Source organism: Bicyclus anynana, chromosome 1, assembly GCF_947172395.1.
Source record: "Bicyclus anynana chromosome 1, ilBicAnyn1.1, whole genome shotgun sequence".
NCBI classification, from domain to species: domain Eukaryota; kingdom Metazoa; phylum Arthropoda; class Insecta; order Lepidoptera; family Nymphalidae; genus Bicyclus; species Bicyclus anynana.
In genome coordinates this window covers 14,661,357-14,681,748 of record NC_069083.1, presented here as the reverse complement: position 1 = coordinate 14,681,748, position 20,392 = coordinate 14,661,357, and the positions used below count along the sequence as shown (strand labels likewise).

The 20,392-nt window shown below is 34.5% G+C and overlaps 4 protein-coding genes across 5 annotated transcripts; 3 read left to right on the top strand and 1 right to left on the bottom strand.

Annotated features, from left to right (window-relative positions):
* Nucleotides 1-1,262: 1,262 nt before the first annotated feature.
* On the top strand, nt 1,263-11,114 carry LOC112053823 (sorting nexin-17). The gene is made up of 8 exons (XM_024093382.2): nt 1,263-1,477; nt 1,650-1,839; nt 2,571-2,925; nt 3,175-3,337; nt 4,783-5,004; nt 5,853-6,005; nt 6,971-7,117; nt 7,454-11,114. Exons 1-8 carry the CDS (start codon nt 1,418-1,420, stop codon nt 7,592-7,594), a joined length of 1,431 nt encoding a protein of 476 aa, XP_023949150.1. The 5' UTR covers nt 1,263-1,417; the 3' UTR covers nt 7,595-11,114.
* A 258-nt stretch (nt 11,115-11,372) lies between these two features.
* On the bottom strand, nt 11,373-12,052 carry LOC112053825 (cytochrome b-c1 complex subunit 7). The gene is made up of 3 exons (XM_024093385.1): nt 11,883-12,052; nt 11,762-11,809; nt 11,373-11,685 (listed from the first exon to the last, which is right to left on the bottom strand). The coding sequence occupies exons 1-3, from the start codon at nt 11,911-11,913 to the stop codon at nt 11,438-11,440; spliced, it is 327 nt and encodes a 108-aa protein (XP_023949153.1). The 5' UTR covers nt 11,914-12,052; the 3' UTR covers nt 11,373-11,437.
* Nucleotides 12,053-13,163: 1,111 nt separating this feature from the next.
* On the top strand, nt 13,164-13,936 carry LOC112053826 (uncharacterized). The gene is made up of 2 exons (XM_024093388.2): nt 13,164-13,322; nt 13,409-13,936. Exon 2 carries the CDS (start codon nt 13,784-13,786, stop codon nt 13,934-13,936), a length of 153 nt encoding a protein of 50 aa, XP_023949156.1. The 5' UTR covers nt 13,164-13,322; nt 13,409-13,783.
* A 114-nt stretch (nt 13,937-14,050) lies between these two features.
* LOC112053824 (lipoyltransferase 1, mitochondrial) lies at nt 14,051-20,207 on the top strand. 2 transcript variants are annotated; one of them, XM_024093384.2, is made up of 4 exons: nt 14,051-14,587; nt 14,816-14,923; nt 16,359-16,560; nt 17,945-20,207. In XM_024093384.2, the coding sequence occupies exons 1-4, from the start codon at nt 14,051-14,053 to the stop codon at nt 18,331-18,333; spliced, it is 1,236 nt and encodes a 411-aa protein (XP_023949152.1). In that variant the 3' UTR covers nt 18,334-20,207. The 2 variants fall into 2 exon arrangements, with proteins under 2 accessions (XP_023949152.1, XP_023949151.1); XM_024093383.2 differs by having other exon boundaries at nt 16,347-16,560.
* The last annotated feature ends 185 nt before the right edge of the window (nt 20,208-20,392 follow it).

Below are 20,392 nucleotides of genomic sequence, written 5' to 3'. Positions count from 1 at the left end.
TGTGTAGTTAAATGGCATAAAAAACGGCTAAAAACTTGTAGTTTAGTAAAAGATGGAGTAACGTTTCATTTGAAAGTATTTAAACCTTAATTTTATCAATTTTTTTAATAAAAACAATTTATAAAAATAATCGATTCTTTTGACGAAACAGCCAAACATCGATCAGTAATCGAATATTCTATGTATTTAATCTGGGGATAGTCTAAGCAATGTCACAGTAAATATGCAAGCAGTAGTTTGACTTCATACTAGAGGTCGAAACGCGAGCTATACCTCAATAACAATTTCAACTTACTAGTTAAATAGATTTTATTAATTAGAAATAAGACTAACTCACTAACATACTAAACTTAAAACAGATACACTAACAATATACTAACACAGAAAATAAAAATTAAAACTGTTACTCTTATTAATTAAAAAACTTGTTTAATGTAATAATGTAAGGAATAATAAAGGCTTTGAAATTGAGAAAAACATAAGGGATTAAAGGGCTAACATAATCTACGGAACCCTACACTGCGCGTGGCCCGACACGCACTTGACCGGTTTTTTAATATTTGGTCACGTAGTGTGGAGGTAATACCTAGATGCCATCACCAAAATAAACATATGAAAACGACCTATCCTTCAAGGTCATTGATTAGTATCAGCCTTATTTAAATCTACCAATCAAAAAACAACACGCATTTTATTGATCACTTCCTATTTTACTACAATTTACAAAATATTTTATTTGTTTACATAAAAAAAGTATATTAACAATCACATAACTAAATGGAAATACAAAGTTGGCAAAGTAATTAAAATGCTGGAGGCAGGCAGCCCTATCACATGTTTACGTACCGCGCGCTGTAAGTATTTATTTCAAAAATACGGCCGAGTATACTGCTTGTATATACTTTTACTGTGCACAATGTGTTTGTTAGTGTGTGTAAAAATTACGCGTGTGTGTATTGCGAGTCAAATTTATAGTTGTGTGTAGTGTATGGACACAGAATATACTTAATAGTGTTAAATGTTTTCGATGTGTGAGTTTACCTCGTCCCCTTCAAAAAATGACAGACTTTTTTGTTGGTGAATTTAGGTGCGAACCGCGTCCAGTTATTAATGGTCTAAGTCGCAAATAGAACGGAAAAACTGCGCTCGTGTGCTTGGTCGCCAGTGGTCGTTAGATTGATAAGTTGAACGTAGCCTTTATCATTCATTCGTTCCTTGTTATATAGTCTATGGTGAATTTTGACTATGACAGCTGACAGATGACAGTTATTGAAAAGTGGGCGAATGAATTGTGTTTTGCTTTGGTTTGGTTTGGTTCAAAGATTGAGGAAATAGCTCATAAAAATAAATTAATTGTTAAAACAAACATTCTTAAACAGAGAAGTTATGTCATTTAACTCTTGTGTACACTGTGAAAATGCATTTTTCTATTCCTGATTTACAACAGTTTCGTGATGATAATGGGATCACATATACGGTAAATTCTTTATTTAATAATATCACATGAATAAGATAATGATGTATCTATGGCCTGAAGGTCTCTGTTTTCGTTTAAAATGTATGACCTATTAAATTTCGTTTTGCTTAGAGTTGTGTGAACAATCAAATGTTAGTTGAATTTGGTGTTAAATATTTTTTTAATTCTTTAGGGCTTCAACATATATATTGATGGATTTTTTCACTGTACGGCTCGATACAAGCAGCTCCTCAGCCTCCATGAGCAATTGCAGTCACAATACCCACATTGCAAGTTACCATCATTTCCTCCCAAGAAACTATTTTTAACTAATTCTCAGCTAGATGAGAGAAGGATTATGCTAGAAAAATATGTTCAATCAGGTAATGTATAACATTTTTATTGGAGAACAACGTCTAAAAGCAATTTTATATGACACAAAATAAAGTGAATTTGTAGAGCAAGGATGTAGCTACCATGTCAGCCTTATCAATGATATGGGGCCAGGAGCCTACAGGAGCCTCTTACGTGAAAAAGCAAAAATTTGTAAAATGTAATATAATCTCATTTAATTCCCTGTTTAAAGTAACCCAAAAGTTAAAAATATCCTACTTAGGTTAAGTCACTGTCATATTTATTTTAAGCGAGCATTTTTGTTTCTTTTGTGAAAAATCTTTACCCTGCATTGATTGGGCTCCCCCAACTAATATTGATACATGACCCATCCAAGTATACCCTTCCACACTCATGTACAGTGGCCCTCGAAATAGCCAATAGTCATAGTGTGCAACAAGTTACAACAAGTTGTTAATTTTTTTAGTAATTTTACGACTTCATTGCTTTGTCTTGACTGTGTAAAAAAAATATTGAGATGTCACATTACATAGAGTGCCTGTTGATTCAATAATGTGTAGTAGACTAATTAGACCTATAGAGATATAGAAGTAAAGACTAGAGACTTAGTTAGACTAATGTCTTAAAGATATAAAACACTGATTCTTAGTGATTGGTCAGATTAAAAAATCTGAAGTTTAATTTTTATTACTAAAATTGTTGTGTCATTCCCTTCTTCAATATAATCCTGACAATTTTAACATATAAATTATTGTTTTAGTTGGACAAAATCCTGTGTATGCAAATTCTGGTATACTAATTACATTCCTTTTTTCTGCTCAACAAGAAACACATTCAGTGAGAGTACATGTGGTGGATATAGAAATATCTCTAATGAATGGATACAGAATACCACTGTCTGTGTCATCCACTGATTCTTCCAGTACAGTTTTAGATATAGCTTGTAATTATGTGAATTTATCAAAAGACTTTACAAAATATTTCTCCTTATATCTTTTTAATTGGAGTTGTGCTAAGGATGGTCAACCAAGTATGAAGAAACTCGAGGATTATGAATCTCCATATATTTCTCAGAAATATGTAAGGCCTGAAGACAAGATTGTATTAAGAAAAAGGTAAGAATTTCACTAATAATTTAATAAATAAATCTTTTGTTATTTAATAATTATACACTCATATTCATTGTCTTTTTTCATGATTAACCTAAAATAAATTCCTTTTTAAGTTCTGCATGTGTGAAGTCTGCCAATCCGCCTTGGGCCAGCGTGATGGCCTAACCCCTCTCATTCTGAGAAGAAACTCTAGCACAGTAGGGAGCTGAATATGGGTTGATAATGATGATGATGATGAAATTTCTTTTTCAGCTACTGGGATCCATGTTATGATATGGATCTAATGATAGACAGAGTTTCGTTAGATTTATTATATCTACAGCTCATAGAGGAATTAGATTTGAATTGGATGTCAGCAGACTCTGAGACTAAAAAGATTCTATCAGCATATGAAGCCAAGAAACAAAAAAGAGAGGTATGTTTTATTTAATCAGTGGTAATCAAGAAACATACTTTAGAATGTTCCTAGTAAATTCTAAATTCTAATTAATATGGACTCCACATCATTAATGATTGATTGTATAAAAACTTTTAAATTGCACCTTAGTCTTTATTGCATTAATCATGGTTTTCCATTGGAGTACAATGCACATGTGTTTAGTACTTTGACAATTCCAGATATTGTTGGTAATGTTTTTACAAAGTCTTTACTGTCTATACTATAACATTATAAAGTAAAGTTTGTGGTATTGAACGAGGTTCTGGGTCTACTGAACAGATATTGAAATTTTTTTACCTCCTATTCTCACAGAAACGTGTACTACATGGGTGAAGCAACAAGGCATAGGCTAGTTTGATTATTCTAGAATATTCATAATAATGATATCCTGACTCTGTTATGGATTTTCCTGTAGACAGGAATAAATTTAGTTATTTACTCATCATATTAATCATGTATGAAACACAGTGGGCATGTGGCATGGTAATCTTGGTAATTGATATTTTATCATACTGTATAACTGGGAACAGTTGTCGCTGAGGTGATTTCACAACAAATGAGTTCATTGATTATATTTTTTCCTCATCTACTTATCTATAAATATTGACCGATATTGACATGTATATTGCTATTAGTTAAAATAAACCTAATTTGTTTAAAAGATAATAAAAGACTTTACACACATTTCTAACACACTGAACTGTATGTCTCAGAAACTGAACCAATTTTGATGAAACTTGCAGCTCCATAAGTTGAAGTGTATCTAGTCCAACTAAAACGAATGTTTAATTTTTAAAATCCAACTTATAGTCTTAAACTGTATGGACACAGGCAAATAAACAATCATACATACACTTATGAAATTTAGCAAACATGTTGAGAAAGTAAAATTAAATAATTATACAAATACTGTGCAAAATGATGATGATGTGCAATTCTGACTACTTATACATATATAGGCCAAATTGATGTAAGGCCATATATGTCTATTATTCTAAATACTTACTCATAGCTATTCTAATTTTGATATCAAATAACCCATGTTATATTATTATTGTCATGATATCTTTCATGTTTTGCTAAAAATAAAAAGTAGTTGTCAACACATTTTATAGCATTTGTTAGATTTTTAAACTTCAGTATTTCTTCTGTGCCATATCAATACCCCCTAATTTTATCTGGGTATTTTATTACCTCCCCGAAAATGTTACCTGCCCACTGGTGGACATCAATGTCCAATTAGACAAACTGTGGTTTATACCTAAATAGCTCCACTATTAAGGGGCCAGACTAACTGATATACCATGTGTATAACCCCTTCTGTTGGACTATTGTTGTACCTACTCCTTACACAGTATTTACAGCTACTTTGCGAGAAAGGGGAAAATTGTTAAAGCTTGATATTTACTAACTTCTTTCAGTATATAGAGCTAGCGCGAACGCTACGAAACTACAGCAGCATACCGGCCGGCGAAGCGTTAACAGATGCAGTGAACGTCGGTGAGCCCAATGGTTCTACGATACGTGTGAGGGTCTCACTGGGCTCCAAGGAGCTGACATTGACCAGTGTCTCAAACCCGAGTCACGAGCAACCATACAAAGTTACCAGGATGAGGTGTTGGCGGATAACAACGCTACACAATGTAAGATTTTTACTTTACTCTTCTGAGTATATTTGCGATTACCAATAATTTGTAAAAGAACTATAAACAGATGCGTTCTATGAAACATCGCTTGTCGAGTGTGAGAACATTCACTGATAGATCAATTAGCCAAGGATTCTTGTCTATGTAAAGTAATTTAGTAGTAAGTCAAAATAATTGTTTTCTTTCAATCCTTCTCTGCTATGTCCATTGAGTTGTAGCAATTTAGAAGCGAGAACATTTGGATGACTTGTGAGTCATCCTGCGGGTGACGCTGGCTAATCTCCTCCTTAACGACTTAACTTAAGTACAATGACTTCATACTTACGAACAGTGCTTGCTTGAACGTGCTAATCTCAAGAAGTACTGGTCCGATTTGAAATATTCTTTCTGTGTTAGATACTATAGCCCATATATTGAGGAAGGCTATAGGCTATATTTTCCCCGTAATCCTACGGAAACGGAAAACACGCGGGTGAAACCGCGTGGCGTCAGCTAGTTTTATCATAAATTAAAAATTCTTTTTCGCTAGCGTGTGAATTATAGCTTGGCAACTTCGTTCGTAACACGTTGCGGAATGCGGGAGCGGGCGCGGGGGCGTGTAGCGATGAATGAAAAACCCACGACCGACGCACCTCACTTCCCCGCACGCACGATTTCTTACCCGCGCAGTCTTTCCCCTCGTCGCCCGCATAATCATGGGAGTGTCATCAACTAACTTGCCAGACTATAGCTTAAGGTCCTTTTTAATGTAGGGGTAGGGGTTCTTTTGTTGGACTAATAAATTTCGGAGCGGCTTACAGACGGTGAAGCTAGCAAGGTGTATAGATGTAGCTTAATTTTGACAGGTGGATAGATCACAATCAAATGGAGACAATTCACTTTTGGACGAGCCCAGTAAAAACTTCGAGCTTTCGTTTGAGTATCTACTCAGCAAAGACAACTTGGTGTGGGTCACGCTGCGGACGGAACACGCTATCTTCATTAGCGTTTGCTTACAGGTATTGAATAGTGAAGTTATTTAAGACTAGCGGACGCCCGCGACTTCGTCCGCGTGGAAATGTAAACATTCAAGCTCTATTTCACCACTATATATATTCACCAAAATGTTTGAATCACATTATATTTCTTTTAACCACTATTTCACCTCCTTTTTTATTTTATTTTTGCAATAAAAGTTTCCTATAACCTTCTCCATATTATGGTCTTGTAAACAAACATCCTGTATTTTCAAACACCTACCTATTCGCCGTGATGCTGCAATGCGGCTCGTCGGTCCCTTTGAGGTTTTCATTATTATCAACCCATATTCGGCTCACTGCTGATCTAGAGTTTTCACTCAGAATGAGAGGGGTTAGGCCAATACTCCACCACGCTGGCCCAATGTGGATTTGCAGACACATATGCAAAGAATTAAAAAAAATCTCTGGTATGCAGGTTTCCACACGATGTTCTTCCTTCACCGTTTGGGACACGTGATATTTAATCTCTTAAAATGCATACAACTGATAAGTTGTAGGTGCATGCCCCGTACCGGATTCGACCCCACAACCTCCTAATTTTTTTTTTAATTTTTAAGCTATATATTGCATAGCGTTTATTTGAGCTTTGAGCGATTCCAGCTCAACGTAAAGACATTTATCATTTATTTATTCTTTGGTAAAGAAACAAAAATACTGTATAAATAAAATGAATAAATAATTATATTTGCGTAGTTGGTAAAAAATGCTATGCAATAGCTTTACCGCGGCAACATGTATTTTTTTTTTCGCTAACGTGATTTAGCTTGAGGTAATTTTTAATATTTTCAAGGGGTTTCTTGTATTGGACTAATAAATATCGGGGCGGCTTACGGACGGAACTATCGCGGGTATAAAAAAGTAAAAATTTACTTAATTAAACTTTAGTTCATATAATATAGTAAATTTTTATTTGCATAATTTTTTTATATTTACTTTGTTTTCAGTCAATAGTTGACGAGTTGATGCGTCAGAAGAACGGAGAGGGGCCGATGTCGCCGCGGTGCAAGCGCGCCAACCTCGCTTACCTGCGAAGAGACGGCTCCACACATCTGATCACTCCGTCCTCCTCCAGCGACACTCTTAGCTCTGTGGTGAGTTTAACTTTACAGTTTGTAGCCTCCATAAGGCTAGTAAGTCTCTGCCTGAGACGTGATAGCCCAGTGGATGTAACCTTTGCCTTCGACTAAGTACTAATAATAAATAAAGACCAAAGTGCTGGAATGGCGACCCCGCACTAGTAAGCGCACTGTTGGCCGACCCCCCACCAGGTAGACTGACGACATCAAGCGAGTCGCAGGGATTCGCTGGATGCAGGTGGCTCAGTATTGTGATGTTTGGAAGTCCCTACAAAAGGCCTATGTCCTGCAGTGGACGTCCATCGGCTGATATGATGATGAAGTACTAAAAAATAATTATTTTACTTTCAGAATGGTGATTCATCCAGCAGTTCCAGAGAAATATTCTCGGTTCAGAAACTTACTGAAAAGTTCGCGTCTGTTGCATTCAAAACGGGAAAGGATTGCGTGGAAAACAACGCTTTCGAAGCCATCGGCGATGAAGAACTGTGAATGCTCTACAATAAAGGGAATGCCCATCCCCGGCCCAGGCCTACCCTAAAACCATCCATCAATTTACTTATATCTAAAAATTTTGATAATTCTACTTCAATAATGAAGTCATTACTTCAAAAAAAGTTTGCTACAATATTTTACGTCATTTTAATTCATCTTTTATTTTGTCCCCACCGGAAAATCAAAGATCGTTGAACATACAGCCTGAGTTTTACGATATTTAATGAAGATCTATGATTTGTTTGTTTTCTTGTTTGTTAGGTTAGTTGTTAACAGAGAAAAAAATAATACAGCTTCAAATGTTATGGCGCTGCTTTGGTACATCGGCAAACTTTCAAGATGAGTGATAAAAAAAGGGATTTTTTCATTAAGAAACATACATTTAGCCAATTATTTAACTAGATCCTTATTTAAACATCATATTATCATCACCATATACATGGGTATACCTGGGTTCCCAGGGCCGATGTTGTATTGGCCGATTGGCATTCCCCTTTATATAGTTAGTGGCATACATTACTGGGACAAAAAATAATCAAATTAGTTACCGGTCAGCTTATTTCCGTCGAGGCGAAAAGTTGTTTTTGGTGAAAAATGAAACATTTATAATAATGTTGGTCTATTATTTACCAATTAGCTGACCCAGTGTTTTATTATATTCAGGTTTTCCCCAAAGAAAGGAGGTTACTTGGTGAATGTTGCCAATAATGTTACTAATATAAAATTTATATTTACTCTCTTTTTTACTCGAATATGTACATTGTGCATAGTATGATTGTGTATGGATTATTACATTTAAATAATATATAATATTTGTTTTTATGAATTTATAAAAAAAGACTTATGCCTATGATTGTTTATTTAAAATGTTTCATAAGTATATTTTTATTTTGGAATTTTACTTGCCATAAAATCATAATCAAAACTGTATACTTATTTTATACTAAGTTAAAATTAAAAGAATTGTATAGATATTATTAATACAGTATTGAGACATTAAATATCTCTAAGAAATACTTACCAATATGTAAATATTTGTATTACATAGAAGACTTATTTACTTTAGGCCAAATTAGGTTAAGGGAATAAATAGATCAAATTCATTATGTTTTCTGTAAGTGAAATGTTTTACTGTTTCAAAAAGGATTGATTTATTATATTTTCCATTATTTACAGAATTCTGTCATTAGGTTAAAACCGTGCACTAGATGACATCACAATACTTTAGAATCACTGCATTAGATCAAAATAATTTTACTTTTAAATGATCAATATCTTACTTTCTTTATTTGAAATTTAAATTACCTTGTATCTGTACCGCAATAGTAGGCCTAAGATTACATCATAACATATCTGAGGAGGAAAGAATGACAGGTGTCGACCAATAACGCGCAATGGGAAATATCCTCTTTTATTGCATTGGGACGAAAGAGAGAGCATTATTTCAACTCTGTCACTATTTGTCGACTTAATTGATCTTTTTCTCTTCACGATGTATGTTGTTGATGCTTGCTAGGCTTACAGATACAAGGTAATTTAGATATCATTCATTTTCAAGCACTTACATATTGTGCTTCTGTATGGTCTATGAATGGACGTAGTATATAATTTTTTAACACATAACAGTATAACGTTTTCTTTTGCTTCACAGACATTTACGTGTGTAATTGTGTTGAGGTGCCAGGTAAAAATAAATTGAATAAATAGGTAAACATGGAATTAAAAATAAAAGGTGAATCAATTTAATCATTGGTAAGGTCCATTTCGGACCGGGGCAAAATACCAAGTGTATATAATTTTTAATTCAAATAATTACAGGGATATGTCAAGATAAAATTAGTGAATAAATTGAGCTAAAGTATAAAAGATCCAAGTTTTAAGATCCTCTGTAAAAGTCCCATTAAAATTGGTTTGGCCATTCCAGAGATTAACCCGGACAAACAGAGAGACAGAAAACTTGATTATGTATTAGTATAGTGTAAATAGCTATTAAGCACTTGTATTTTGAAATCACAGACAGTCAGTTTAATTTTATTTATGTGTATTGATAATATAATTTCCCTCTCAAAATAGGTATTTTTTGTTATTGGGTTTCTTATAAGTACTCTTTCTATAAATAAAATTTCAGGCTTTGGAATGGAAACTAAAGAATTTCCACGAATGGCAAAGAATACTTTGTCTATTTTGAATTGTTTTACGTGATTGTACAATAACATAAAATTGAAAATTTTGAAAAACTCCCCTAGGTCATGAAATTTTTAATTACACTCTCGATCAAGTCATCAATATTTTCTTTTAGTGCTCTTTCATTTGAGACCCTCACTCAAGTATATATGCAGACAGTTACAGTTATTCTACCCCACTTTCATATCCCACAACTTTTAAACGGCTCAACCGATTTTCATCAAACATGTCTAAGAACATTCGCACATAAGTCACCTTTTATACAAAAAAAAATTTAAATTGCTTCATCTGTTCGGGAGCTATGGTGCCACAGACAAACACAACAAACTAATAACACCCCTCTTTCTGTGTCGAGGTTAAAAAAAGGAGTTTGTGATCAACAGATTATTTCATCAGAGTATGTCATGTATTGTTAGGACCTGAGTGTCTTCCTTCATTACTTCTGAACAACTGAACTGATTTGGACGTATAACATATCAATAGAATTCTTATATCATTCCGAGTTAGTCTTTATTTATAGCAGTCATGTTGTTGTCTCTCTAATTTAGATCAATTTATCTTTTACATTGTGAAAATGTAACCAGTTATGGAAAACAATCAACAATTTTATATTATTTTTAAGAATCTATTTAATTTCAGGGACCATTTTATGTATATTAAGTTCTATTCTAATCAAGCTAACTCTAACTTAACTCATCCAAAATATGGACCTGACTAATACCTACAAGTTGATACTAAATGATCTTTGTTTGACAAACATTATAAATAACAATCAATGCAGATAATTATCTAATTATTATCAGTGGCTTACATAAGGGTGTCTCTCTTTTCTCAACTCAACTCTTAGGGTATGCAGTACTTTAATGCATGTATGAAGTGCTCACCACTGAATTATCTCTGCTGATTTAACAATCAATGGAGATAATTATTTAATTATCTCTGCTGATTCTATAAACTTGTCAGTGGGCTGTTTTATCATGTTTTCTTTAGTATTGGGATGACACACCTACAACTACAAGTAACAATAAAAGCTGCTCTCTTGTAGTTGTATTTGCCTCTTAAGTGGGAGTTTCCACATAAATGTTTCTCAGCTTGAGACTGTTTACACAATCAAGAAAAAGCAGCAATGCAAGATTTTCTTTTAATTAAACAAGCTTTCTAGTCAAATATGTCAACAATCCAGATTTGTCGACGATTTAGATCATTCCTAATTATCAGGTCATATTTTAGATTGAGTTGAATATATGTATTAAAATCTGCCACTTTGGCCATAAATTGTATGCCATAATTTTATTTACATTTATTCTTCTTATTAAATGATTTTACAATCTGATGAATTTATTTATTTTCTAAAGCTGTAAAACAAAGTCAATTCCGGCTGTCTGTTTGAATTTTTTAAACAACAGATTTTCATGCAGTTTCCGTCATTAGAAAGAACAATACAGGAAGGTTTGTAAGTAAAGTTCAACATTGATATGCATCTGATAGTATATCATATAATAATATACATCATACAAAATAAGTCAGGAAAAATAAATAAGCAACTTCAATTAGATTGTTTATACATGATTAGCAAAATAAAAAAAAAACCTTCAAATACAAGCTAAGTTTATTTAAATAATAATAAGATACAAATTAACATAACATAGAAAGAAGCTAATATTCCTTCTCCCACGATTCACGCTCCAACCTTTCCTTCTTGACCTGTTCAACAATGGGCGTGAGGTAAAGTTTGTCTTCTTCCCATTTAGTCCACTCCTCTTTGGGTAGAATTTGCTTCTGCATGGATAACTGAATGGCGCGGATCATGCGGAAGTTACGCTCATCTACTACATGAGCCGGGAGACGGCGAAGTGCCTCCTGGACATCTTCATTTTCATACAAACAGTCATCTCGTTGTAGACCTAAAATTACAAGACTTATTAGTTTATTTTTATTTAATTATTAACTGATATTAAACTATTAATTAATAACACATACCGTACTTATTAAACCCTGAGAGATTATAAGCCCACTTGCTGAGGCTGCCTGAAAAAATACATTAGTTATATAATATGCCTCACAGAAACATTGTGATGAATATTTTATATAGACCACTTACTGCGGAGAACGGCTGTGGTTCTCAATGCCATTTCGTAGAAATCCTTTCTTTTGAAGGTTTCTATTAACTTTAAATGGAATTACTATTTCGCTAAAGGAAAAGTACCAATTTCCTCAAAAATTGCTCAAATTCACGTTTGATTTGACGTTTCTAAGATATTCACTTGACAATTGACATTGACATACCATGTGACAATATTTATTTTAACTGGCTTTACACCTCTGAGTTCTAGTGAAATTAATACTCATAATTCTTTGTCATTTTGTTGTCTGGGAGGAAATATAAAGCCCTTGTAGTGTTGTCGTGCCGTGGATGGATTTTGATCATCAGATGTATAGCCTAATCGGAGCCGTTTGACAGCTCCATTAATAATGAAATAAATATTCGTAAGAAAAGTGCCAGTGCCAGATTGAGAAATGGAATTGATTTACTACGCTTAATGGATGCCACCCTTTGACTATTTAGACTATGGACCTGTTTAGCACCCAAATTCCCCAACAAAAAGTCTGTCGTTTTTTGAGGGGGACGAGGTAAACTCACACATGAAAATATTTAACACCATTAAATGTATTCTGTGTCCATGCACTTCACACACATCGAAGATATTTAACAACAATAAATATATTTTGTGTCCTTACACACTTCTATAAATTTGATTCGCAATACAGGTGTAATTTTTACACAGAGAACACATTGCATAAACTATCTACTGAATCTATACATAGAATATTCGATTACTTGATCGGTGTTCCGGCTGAAGCTTTGGTCTCTTGATTGCGCCGCACGCGGCTGCAGCACGTGAACAAAAGACGACGTGACGTTTATCACGCGTGTCCAACGCCGCATGCCGCACACCGTAGTGGCGTGCGGCACAATCAAGAGACCATACCTCAATTCTTTTATGGTACCTACTGCTTTTACTACAAAATAAACTTGGAAATAAAAATATTATCAAATGAAACGTAACTTTATCTTTTCTTAAATTAGTTGACCTTTTTTATGCCAGCTAACACACAAGCCGGCAATTTAAGTGAGCTCTTTATACGACGAAAATGATTTTAGAATGAAACATCGATTGTATAGAAATAGTTTTCAGATCGTTGATTCTTGATCTTTGACAGACGGGTAACGTCGAACGAGGCAGGTCCCTATTTAATTAGTCTGAGAATAAAAAGGTCTAGCCACAGGGTCCAGCGTTCATTGTGTGAAATGTGGACTGACATTATCCTTAAATTGACATTATTTTGGAAATTTGACACTTGACGGTTGACGTACAACCACAGAACATTAATACTCCTAACAACAAAACAAATGACACTGACGGCGACATATGGCTGAAAATTAAAATTACAAATGATGGAAAATTGTGGAAAAAACCACGAAAATGAAAACACATATATTTAAAGTTCATCTTTTATTTTAGATTTTTCCAATGTGCATGTAAGTACAAAGTGTGAATGTTAGTAATTAATCTGAGAATGAGATCTAATACGTTATCTAAACGTTGCAGTCTATCTTTATTTCAGATTTTTCATTAAATTTCACGAACACTAAACAGTCTCGTCGTATTCGTGATGTCGTAGATAAATGCGACCGACAGCGAGTGATAAGCGCGCGCTACTCGTGCCCGTTTCGTGGTTCTTATCGCACTATTTGTTTGCCAGTGCTCGTGCCCTCTCTCGACCCCCTGGTTCCTTGGCCCGCTTATCAGAACCAACATGAATAAAATGAGACGACAGGAGGTAATAATTTCACATTCTGTTGTACACTCACGCGCGGTCGCACATCCGTAAAGTTCCGTGGTTGGGTTGTCACAAATTTTGAATTTGTAAGTTCCCTTGAGTTTCAAGTTTTCTAACTTGTGTTGTGATTTCTCGTCCATCCTGCATCCAAGAGGAGGAATGCCAAGTGACTGTCGAGACTGTTTGGGAATTCGTTCTCGAATTAACACCCTGCACCAAACCTGGAAGTGGCTGCATCAGACGATCGCCCTACACGAATATTTGATCTCCCTCTCTTCGGCAGATACTGACGCCGGGTTCCTTATGCATTAATTGACTTTTAGTGCTTCAGTTTTAATAGACTCTTGTTTTAAGAAATTTAGATCTAAGGGACTGCCTGTCAAAGGTTCATACAAAAAAGTATCAGTTTTTCACTAATCATTAAATATGGCGTCAATGATGAGGAAGGTTGCCATGAGCAACATGCTCGTTCTTGTGGGATTGACAAGAAGAACTAGTTCGAGAAGTCTGACCACCGGCAAGAACTTGGCCAAGAAAGCCCGTAATGAACTACCGCCAGAGGGGGAGGTCACAAAATCTGTGTTCATGTCTCAATCAACAGACATCTATACCAATTTGGCTCTGGAAGACTGGATGTACCGGAACATGGATTTCAGTAACCATCATGTGATGATGGTGTGGAGAAATGAGCCATGTGTTGTCATAGGCAGACACCAGAATCCTTGGCTCGAAGCCAATGTGCCGTTCCTGTCTGATAAGGAGATAGCGTTGGCACGGCGCCACAGTGGTGGAGGCACTGTATACCATGACCGTGGAAACCTCAACATCACTTTCTTCACACCCAAAGAGAGATACAATCGCAAGTACAATTTGGAGCTGATTAAGAGAGCTCTGTACAGAGGCTTTGGGATCAAATCAGTCATAAATGATCGTGACGACATCATCGTACAAGACAAATATAAAGTATCCTTTTTAAATAAAGCTGTGAACACACTTTCACACTGTAGTTTCTACCAACTAGCTATATGAAAGATTTTATTTGTTGATTTTAAAATACACAAAGATTAAAATCAAGTAAGTACAAAATTAACATTTGTACAATTACAAAAGTTACCTTTTTTATCAAAATAATTAATAGACATATCTAGATATTGTGTAAATGTGGTAATTTCCTTAATAATAAATTATAAGATATCTGGAACGGCTGCTAAATTAGGACGCTTGACTGGATATCATCACTGCACACTTCTAGTCAATGCCAACAAGGCAGATCTCAGCAAAGCACTTGCTAAAAGAGAGGTATGTAATTTGTACATAGTCAGATATTTTCTTTATATTTCTTCCTTTGATATTGAATATATACTTATAAGTATATAACTCTACATACATCTAACTGATACCTTAATTACATGCCATTTTAAATAATCTCATGATAACAAGTCAACCTACTTTCATGATACACACATGTATGTCTCCATATTAGTTGAGATTAAATGTACAATATAAACTATATCCCTGTTAAAAATCTTTGTATATAAGATGCTTTTATATATTTAGATTAATTTAGTTGTAATTTAGAATTCATTTACATTGTATAAATGCAACTCATTCAAACAAATTAGTTGGATAAAAAGTATAGTATGCTCGTGCCCTTTTTTATTGACCTTAACAACTGTTCTAACACTGCTTTGAATTGCTCATTTATGTCACAGGTCATCCAACTTCCATATTATGACTCATTATATTGTCTTTAACAGTGCATTCCTACACAATGTCTATAACATATGTTATCACTACATAGTATAAAACAAAGTTGCTTTCTTTGTCCCTATGTATGCTTAAATCTTTGAAACTACACAACGGATTTTGATAGGTTTTTTTTAAATAGATAGAATGATTGAAGAGGTAGGTTTATATGTGTAATAACATCCATGATTCCCGCGGGATTTGTGAATAGCTGAAACTCACGCAGACGAAGTCGCAGGCGTCCGCTAGTACTGAATAATAAAGAATAATCAAATATATAGTACTTATAGGATGATAGATAGTCAGCTATAAATAATATTTTTTATCTAGTAAAGGCTTTCCTTTCAAATAATAATTGTGAGTTTAGTGAGTTGTGTTCATATAAAATTAAGTGAGTTTAGCCATGCATTTAATTTATTCATAAATTAAAGTCTAATACCAATATGTTTTCTTTACGAAAAAAGCTGCCTCACTGATATTTTAAATCACCATTTATTGGAGCCCCGCGACAACGTCTGCTCTTAATAATCCTCCTAGGTCCTTAATCCGGACCTCTAGCAAAATCTATTAGCTTGTCTCCTAATTATAATCTAGCTTCCTGCCAAACATCTATCTATATGTCAAGCGGTTTCCGATATTACGTGATGACCACCAGGCATTAGTAGATAGGGATTTTTTTTTGTTCTATTGATCTCATGCAATCAGTCGATAGACAATGAACAGAGGAGTTGTAGGGAGATTTGGCGGTTAGAAGCAACTTTTCCCAGCGGGAGAAGATCCATATATATGTATGTCATATGTGGCTTTCAATCAAGAATTTGCTGTCTAGAAGTAGATAGGGAATGAGCACGAAATTGTGTTTCGTACTAATATTTTTTTTTAAATGTTTTTGCGCAACTAACCACCTGTTCCGCTAACATTAACCCAACCTTCTCCTCCCAATATGTCATGTTAAGGGCCACTTAATTTTATATAGCATGGCATACAGACGAATGCGACGGTGTCGACGCCCTCTCCTGTGGTGAATCTGGCCGACATGGACAACAAGGTGACGGTGGAGGCGCTGCAGACGGCGATCGGATACGAGTACCTGAGGACGCCGGCGCTGCGGCTGGACGACGGCGGCGAGCGCCAGATCTTGAAACAGAGGGGCTTCCAGTTCGTCAACCCCACTGACGATTGGTTTCCAGGTGAGTTTGTTACTCAATTTTAACTCCCGACGCCAAAACGGCTATAAGTTTGACATGTGTGTGTCTGTGTGTTATCTCAACTTTTCTGTGTATATTATAGTTTTATTTTAAAACGATAAATAAATGGGATCCTATATAAATGGGCTATCTAACACTGATAGAATTTTTCAAATCGGACCAGTAGTTCCTGAGATTAGCGCGTTCAAAAAAACAAACTCTTCAGCTTTATAATATTAGTATAGATTTAAAAAGCCCACTAAAATAAAACCTCGAATCTATTTTACAAACTAAGTTAAATTTTTGTGTGTAATTGTGTGTATGTGTCTAGTAATTTCTGACTTAAGTAATCTCAGAACAGACAGTTAAAATGTATTGAATGTGTTAATTCGCATTACATATTTCATTCAAATCCGCTCAAAATTCGGCCGTCTTTACGTAATAAACCGCCGATAAATTTCTTAATTATCCGTTTAGCGTTTTTGCATAAGTAATAAAAACATCAAAATTATTTTAGATAGTTATCGACGATAGTTTTTGTGGAAATTCATATTTTTCTATTTTGGTTTGTTTCTTGCTGTTTTATTATCTATGTGTGCAATAAAGAATGTATCTTCTAGATGAGCGGCGAACTACCAAAATCTGTTTAAATTGGAATATTTAAACCGAACTGTGATATTGTTAGGTGAAATGAAAATTTTATTCTAAATTCATGCATTTTCATTGTTTATTTCAATGTTACCCCACTCGAATTAAAAAAAAAAGGTCGGTTGTTAGGAGTATCTCGTAAACTTAAGCACACGAAGTTCGCCGCTCGCCTATATATATCTAAATACAGAAAAGTAGAATCTAGCCTTTAAATATAAGTCAAGGCTCTTTAAAGTATATGGTCTTTCTTGTTAAAGTGAAAAAGAAAATGATATTCTTTTGTTTGCTGCGTTCATTAGGTAACATTGACCCGACGACGATGCATGATATTGCAGTAAAATTACCCTCCAAACGAAATTACAATGTCATTTGTTACTTTTCAATAAACACCTTGTGCGACACTAGACAAAGCGAGAGTCGAGGTAAAAAGTTTTGTAGATAAATGTTAGAGCATTTATTTGTGTATGAAAGTTCATTAGCTTATGAATAAATAGCGGTGCCCAAAGGTTTCACCCGCGTAGTTCCTTTTTCGTCAGAATATCAGGATGAAAATTTGTCCCATTCCTAACTACAAATATAATGAGTATCGTTATACAAAATTTCATCCAGATAGGTGCGTTCGGTTTGTCGCAATTATCTAACGAATTAAGACGGGACAGGTAGCAGGGACAGTGATTGTGTACCATCAATTTAAAATTGTAAACATCACATTTAAAATTTAATCCTATTTAATCAACAGGTCTATCTGAGTTGAAGAATGAGCTAGGATCTTGGGACTGGTCATTCGGTAAGACACCCGAATTCACTGTGAGTCGATCGTTCCCCGTCCCCGCAGAGCTTCTTGCACCGTCCAAAGTCTACTCAGCCGCTCAGGAGCTGGTCATCACCATGACAGTGGGGAAGGGCCTCATAGATGACGTCACTCTAAACATTCCTCCCGGTTTAGTGGAATCCGGATTCCACGGGGAGGCGTCAGTTATAACTCATCTTAAAGGGAAGAGGTTCACTTCTGAAGCGCTTGAAGCGCTGGAGGATGCCATGTTGACTCGCCGCGGTGATGTCAAAAAGCTGGACGACAAAGAACAGTTTGTCGCTAAGTGTTTCGATCAAGTCGTCAACACTATTTAGTTTCACACTGGACATCCATTAATTACGTTATTCAGGAGTTTCCTAGTGATGAAAAAAGTCTATAGTTCATTTTATGTTATTTTCGATATAATTAATTGGGTTACGAGTACCTTTGTACCTTTGTAGTGGGATATTCTTTCTAATCTAACAATGCAGCGGAAAAAAAGAAAATTACTGTTTATCCCATTGTATATTTGGAAACTTGTAACATATTTTAGGATTCTCGTAATTATTGGATGGTTCCTCTAAATCCAATGGGTGCTATGTCTTGTTTACTGTAAATATTATTATCATTTTATAATTAGATACGTTGTTTGTCCAGTGGTTGTAAATTTTATCTCATATAGTGTACGATATTACGATATAAATGGTTCAAAGGTGAAATGGACGTTTGTAAATACTTCGTTATTTTGATATATGTATTGTTTGTGTATAGGAGTTTTAGATATTTTTGGATTGTAGAAAGTAAGAAATGTATATTTAAAAAAGAAAAGAAAAGAAAGAATTGTATATTTAATAAAAAAAATTATGTTACAATGAATATTTTAGAACAATTCTTAAAGGGGAAAGCACCGTTATTTAGGTACAAAAAATATTTTACTTCTTTCAGCGAGTTTTGTCTATTGTTTATAATAATAATTATCTAACAGTTAAACATATGGTTTTGCTTCGTTATTATGTGTTCTTTTAGTTTAGATTTTTGATTTAATTATGATCGGGACGCGTAACGCGGTGTTGCGTTAATGCTGTGAATTTGTGATGTTTTAATTAACAGAATTGACACATTCGCGGGGTCGCCAATTGACGCAACATTGCGTCGCGCGTTTCTGACTATATTTCTACAGGGCAAAGACGTTGAGACAAAGCAACAAGGCACAAATGTTGCCTGATTTGAGTACCTATAATTAATACAAAAATATGAGAATTAGTTTGAGTGCTTTTATTTAATAAAATGTACATTTTAAAATATTTTTATGGAATTTGGCATAGGTCACAAAGCATTATTTGCGGGGCGCTGAAAGTTTGTAATACTAATATTTATGAACATCTTTTACAATCTGTTTTATAAACACCATAATACCGATAAGACCGTTGTAATCATTTTTAAATTGATCTAAAATTACTTTGTTTTAAATCGGATAATACCTGTCTTTTAAAAAAAATGCGATATATTTTTTTTAATCATGACCAAATTTCTCCTAATCCCCTCGCAAGTCTGGAAAGACCATACGACAATAGTCCAGCGGGGCGAGGCTCGAACAACCACCCCTCGGTAATGGGCCGACCGCTTTACCGTTGAGCTATTGCTATCCAGAATCTATTATAGGACGATTTTGAAATGTGTATAAAATGGAAATTGACAACTTAAAGGTTACATGTATAATTCGTAATTATTGTTCTGCCTTAAGCTTTGCTTCACTACTTTGCTCGGAGAGAAATAGCGATAACTAAAGCGAGTCGCACGTTTGTGTCGAACGCTACAAGAATGCATCATATCATTTGTTTTAATTTAATTTTTTAATTTACTTACCGAATTAATTGTATCTACCCATATAGTTTTACTTATAAAACATATTACGTAGATTGTATGTTGTAACGATTTTATGTTTATACTCCTATTAACCTAGACCATTTCATCATTCATCCGAATTTGTAACAACTGCCCCCAAACGGGTCCTTTTTTGTATGGAATGGACATAAGGCACGCATAGATTTATTTATACTTAAGTAGCTCTTTTGTGTTAAAATGTTATTTTCTATAAGTTACTGATATATTGCTTTTGATATTGCAACCGATATTATTTGCTATGTACATACTAACATCAACATCTCACTCTTTATTAATCCGTATTGAAATAAAGCTTTAAAATATATGCGCAGTTGTTTATTTTTATCTCTACACATGTTGTAAGAGGTTAAGTGTGCGTGAAGAATCTTCAAGTTTATTATAGACTGCTGCAAAACCGCAACTGCATTTGCATCGTATGTTTCTATCGCATCATTTCGTCGCGTATTTGTATAATGAAATCTTTGTCATTCAATGTTTTTTTTTGCGATT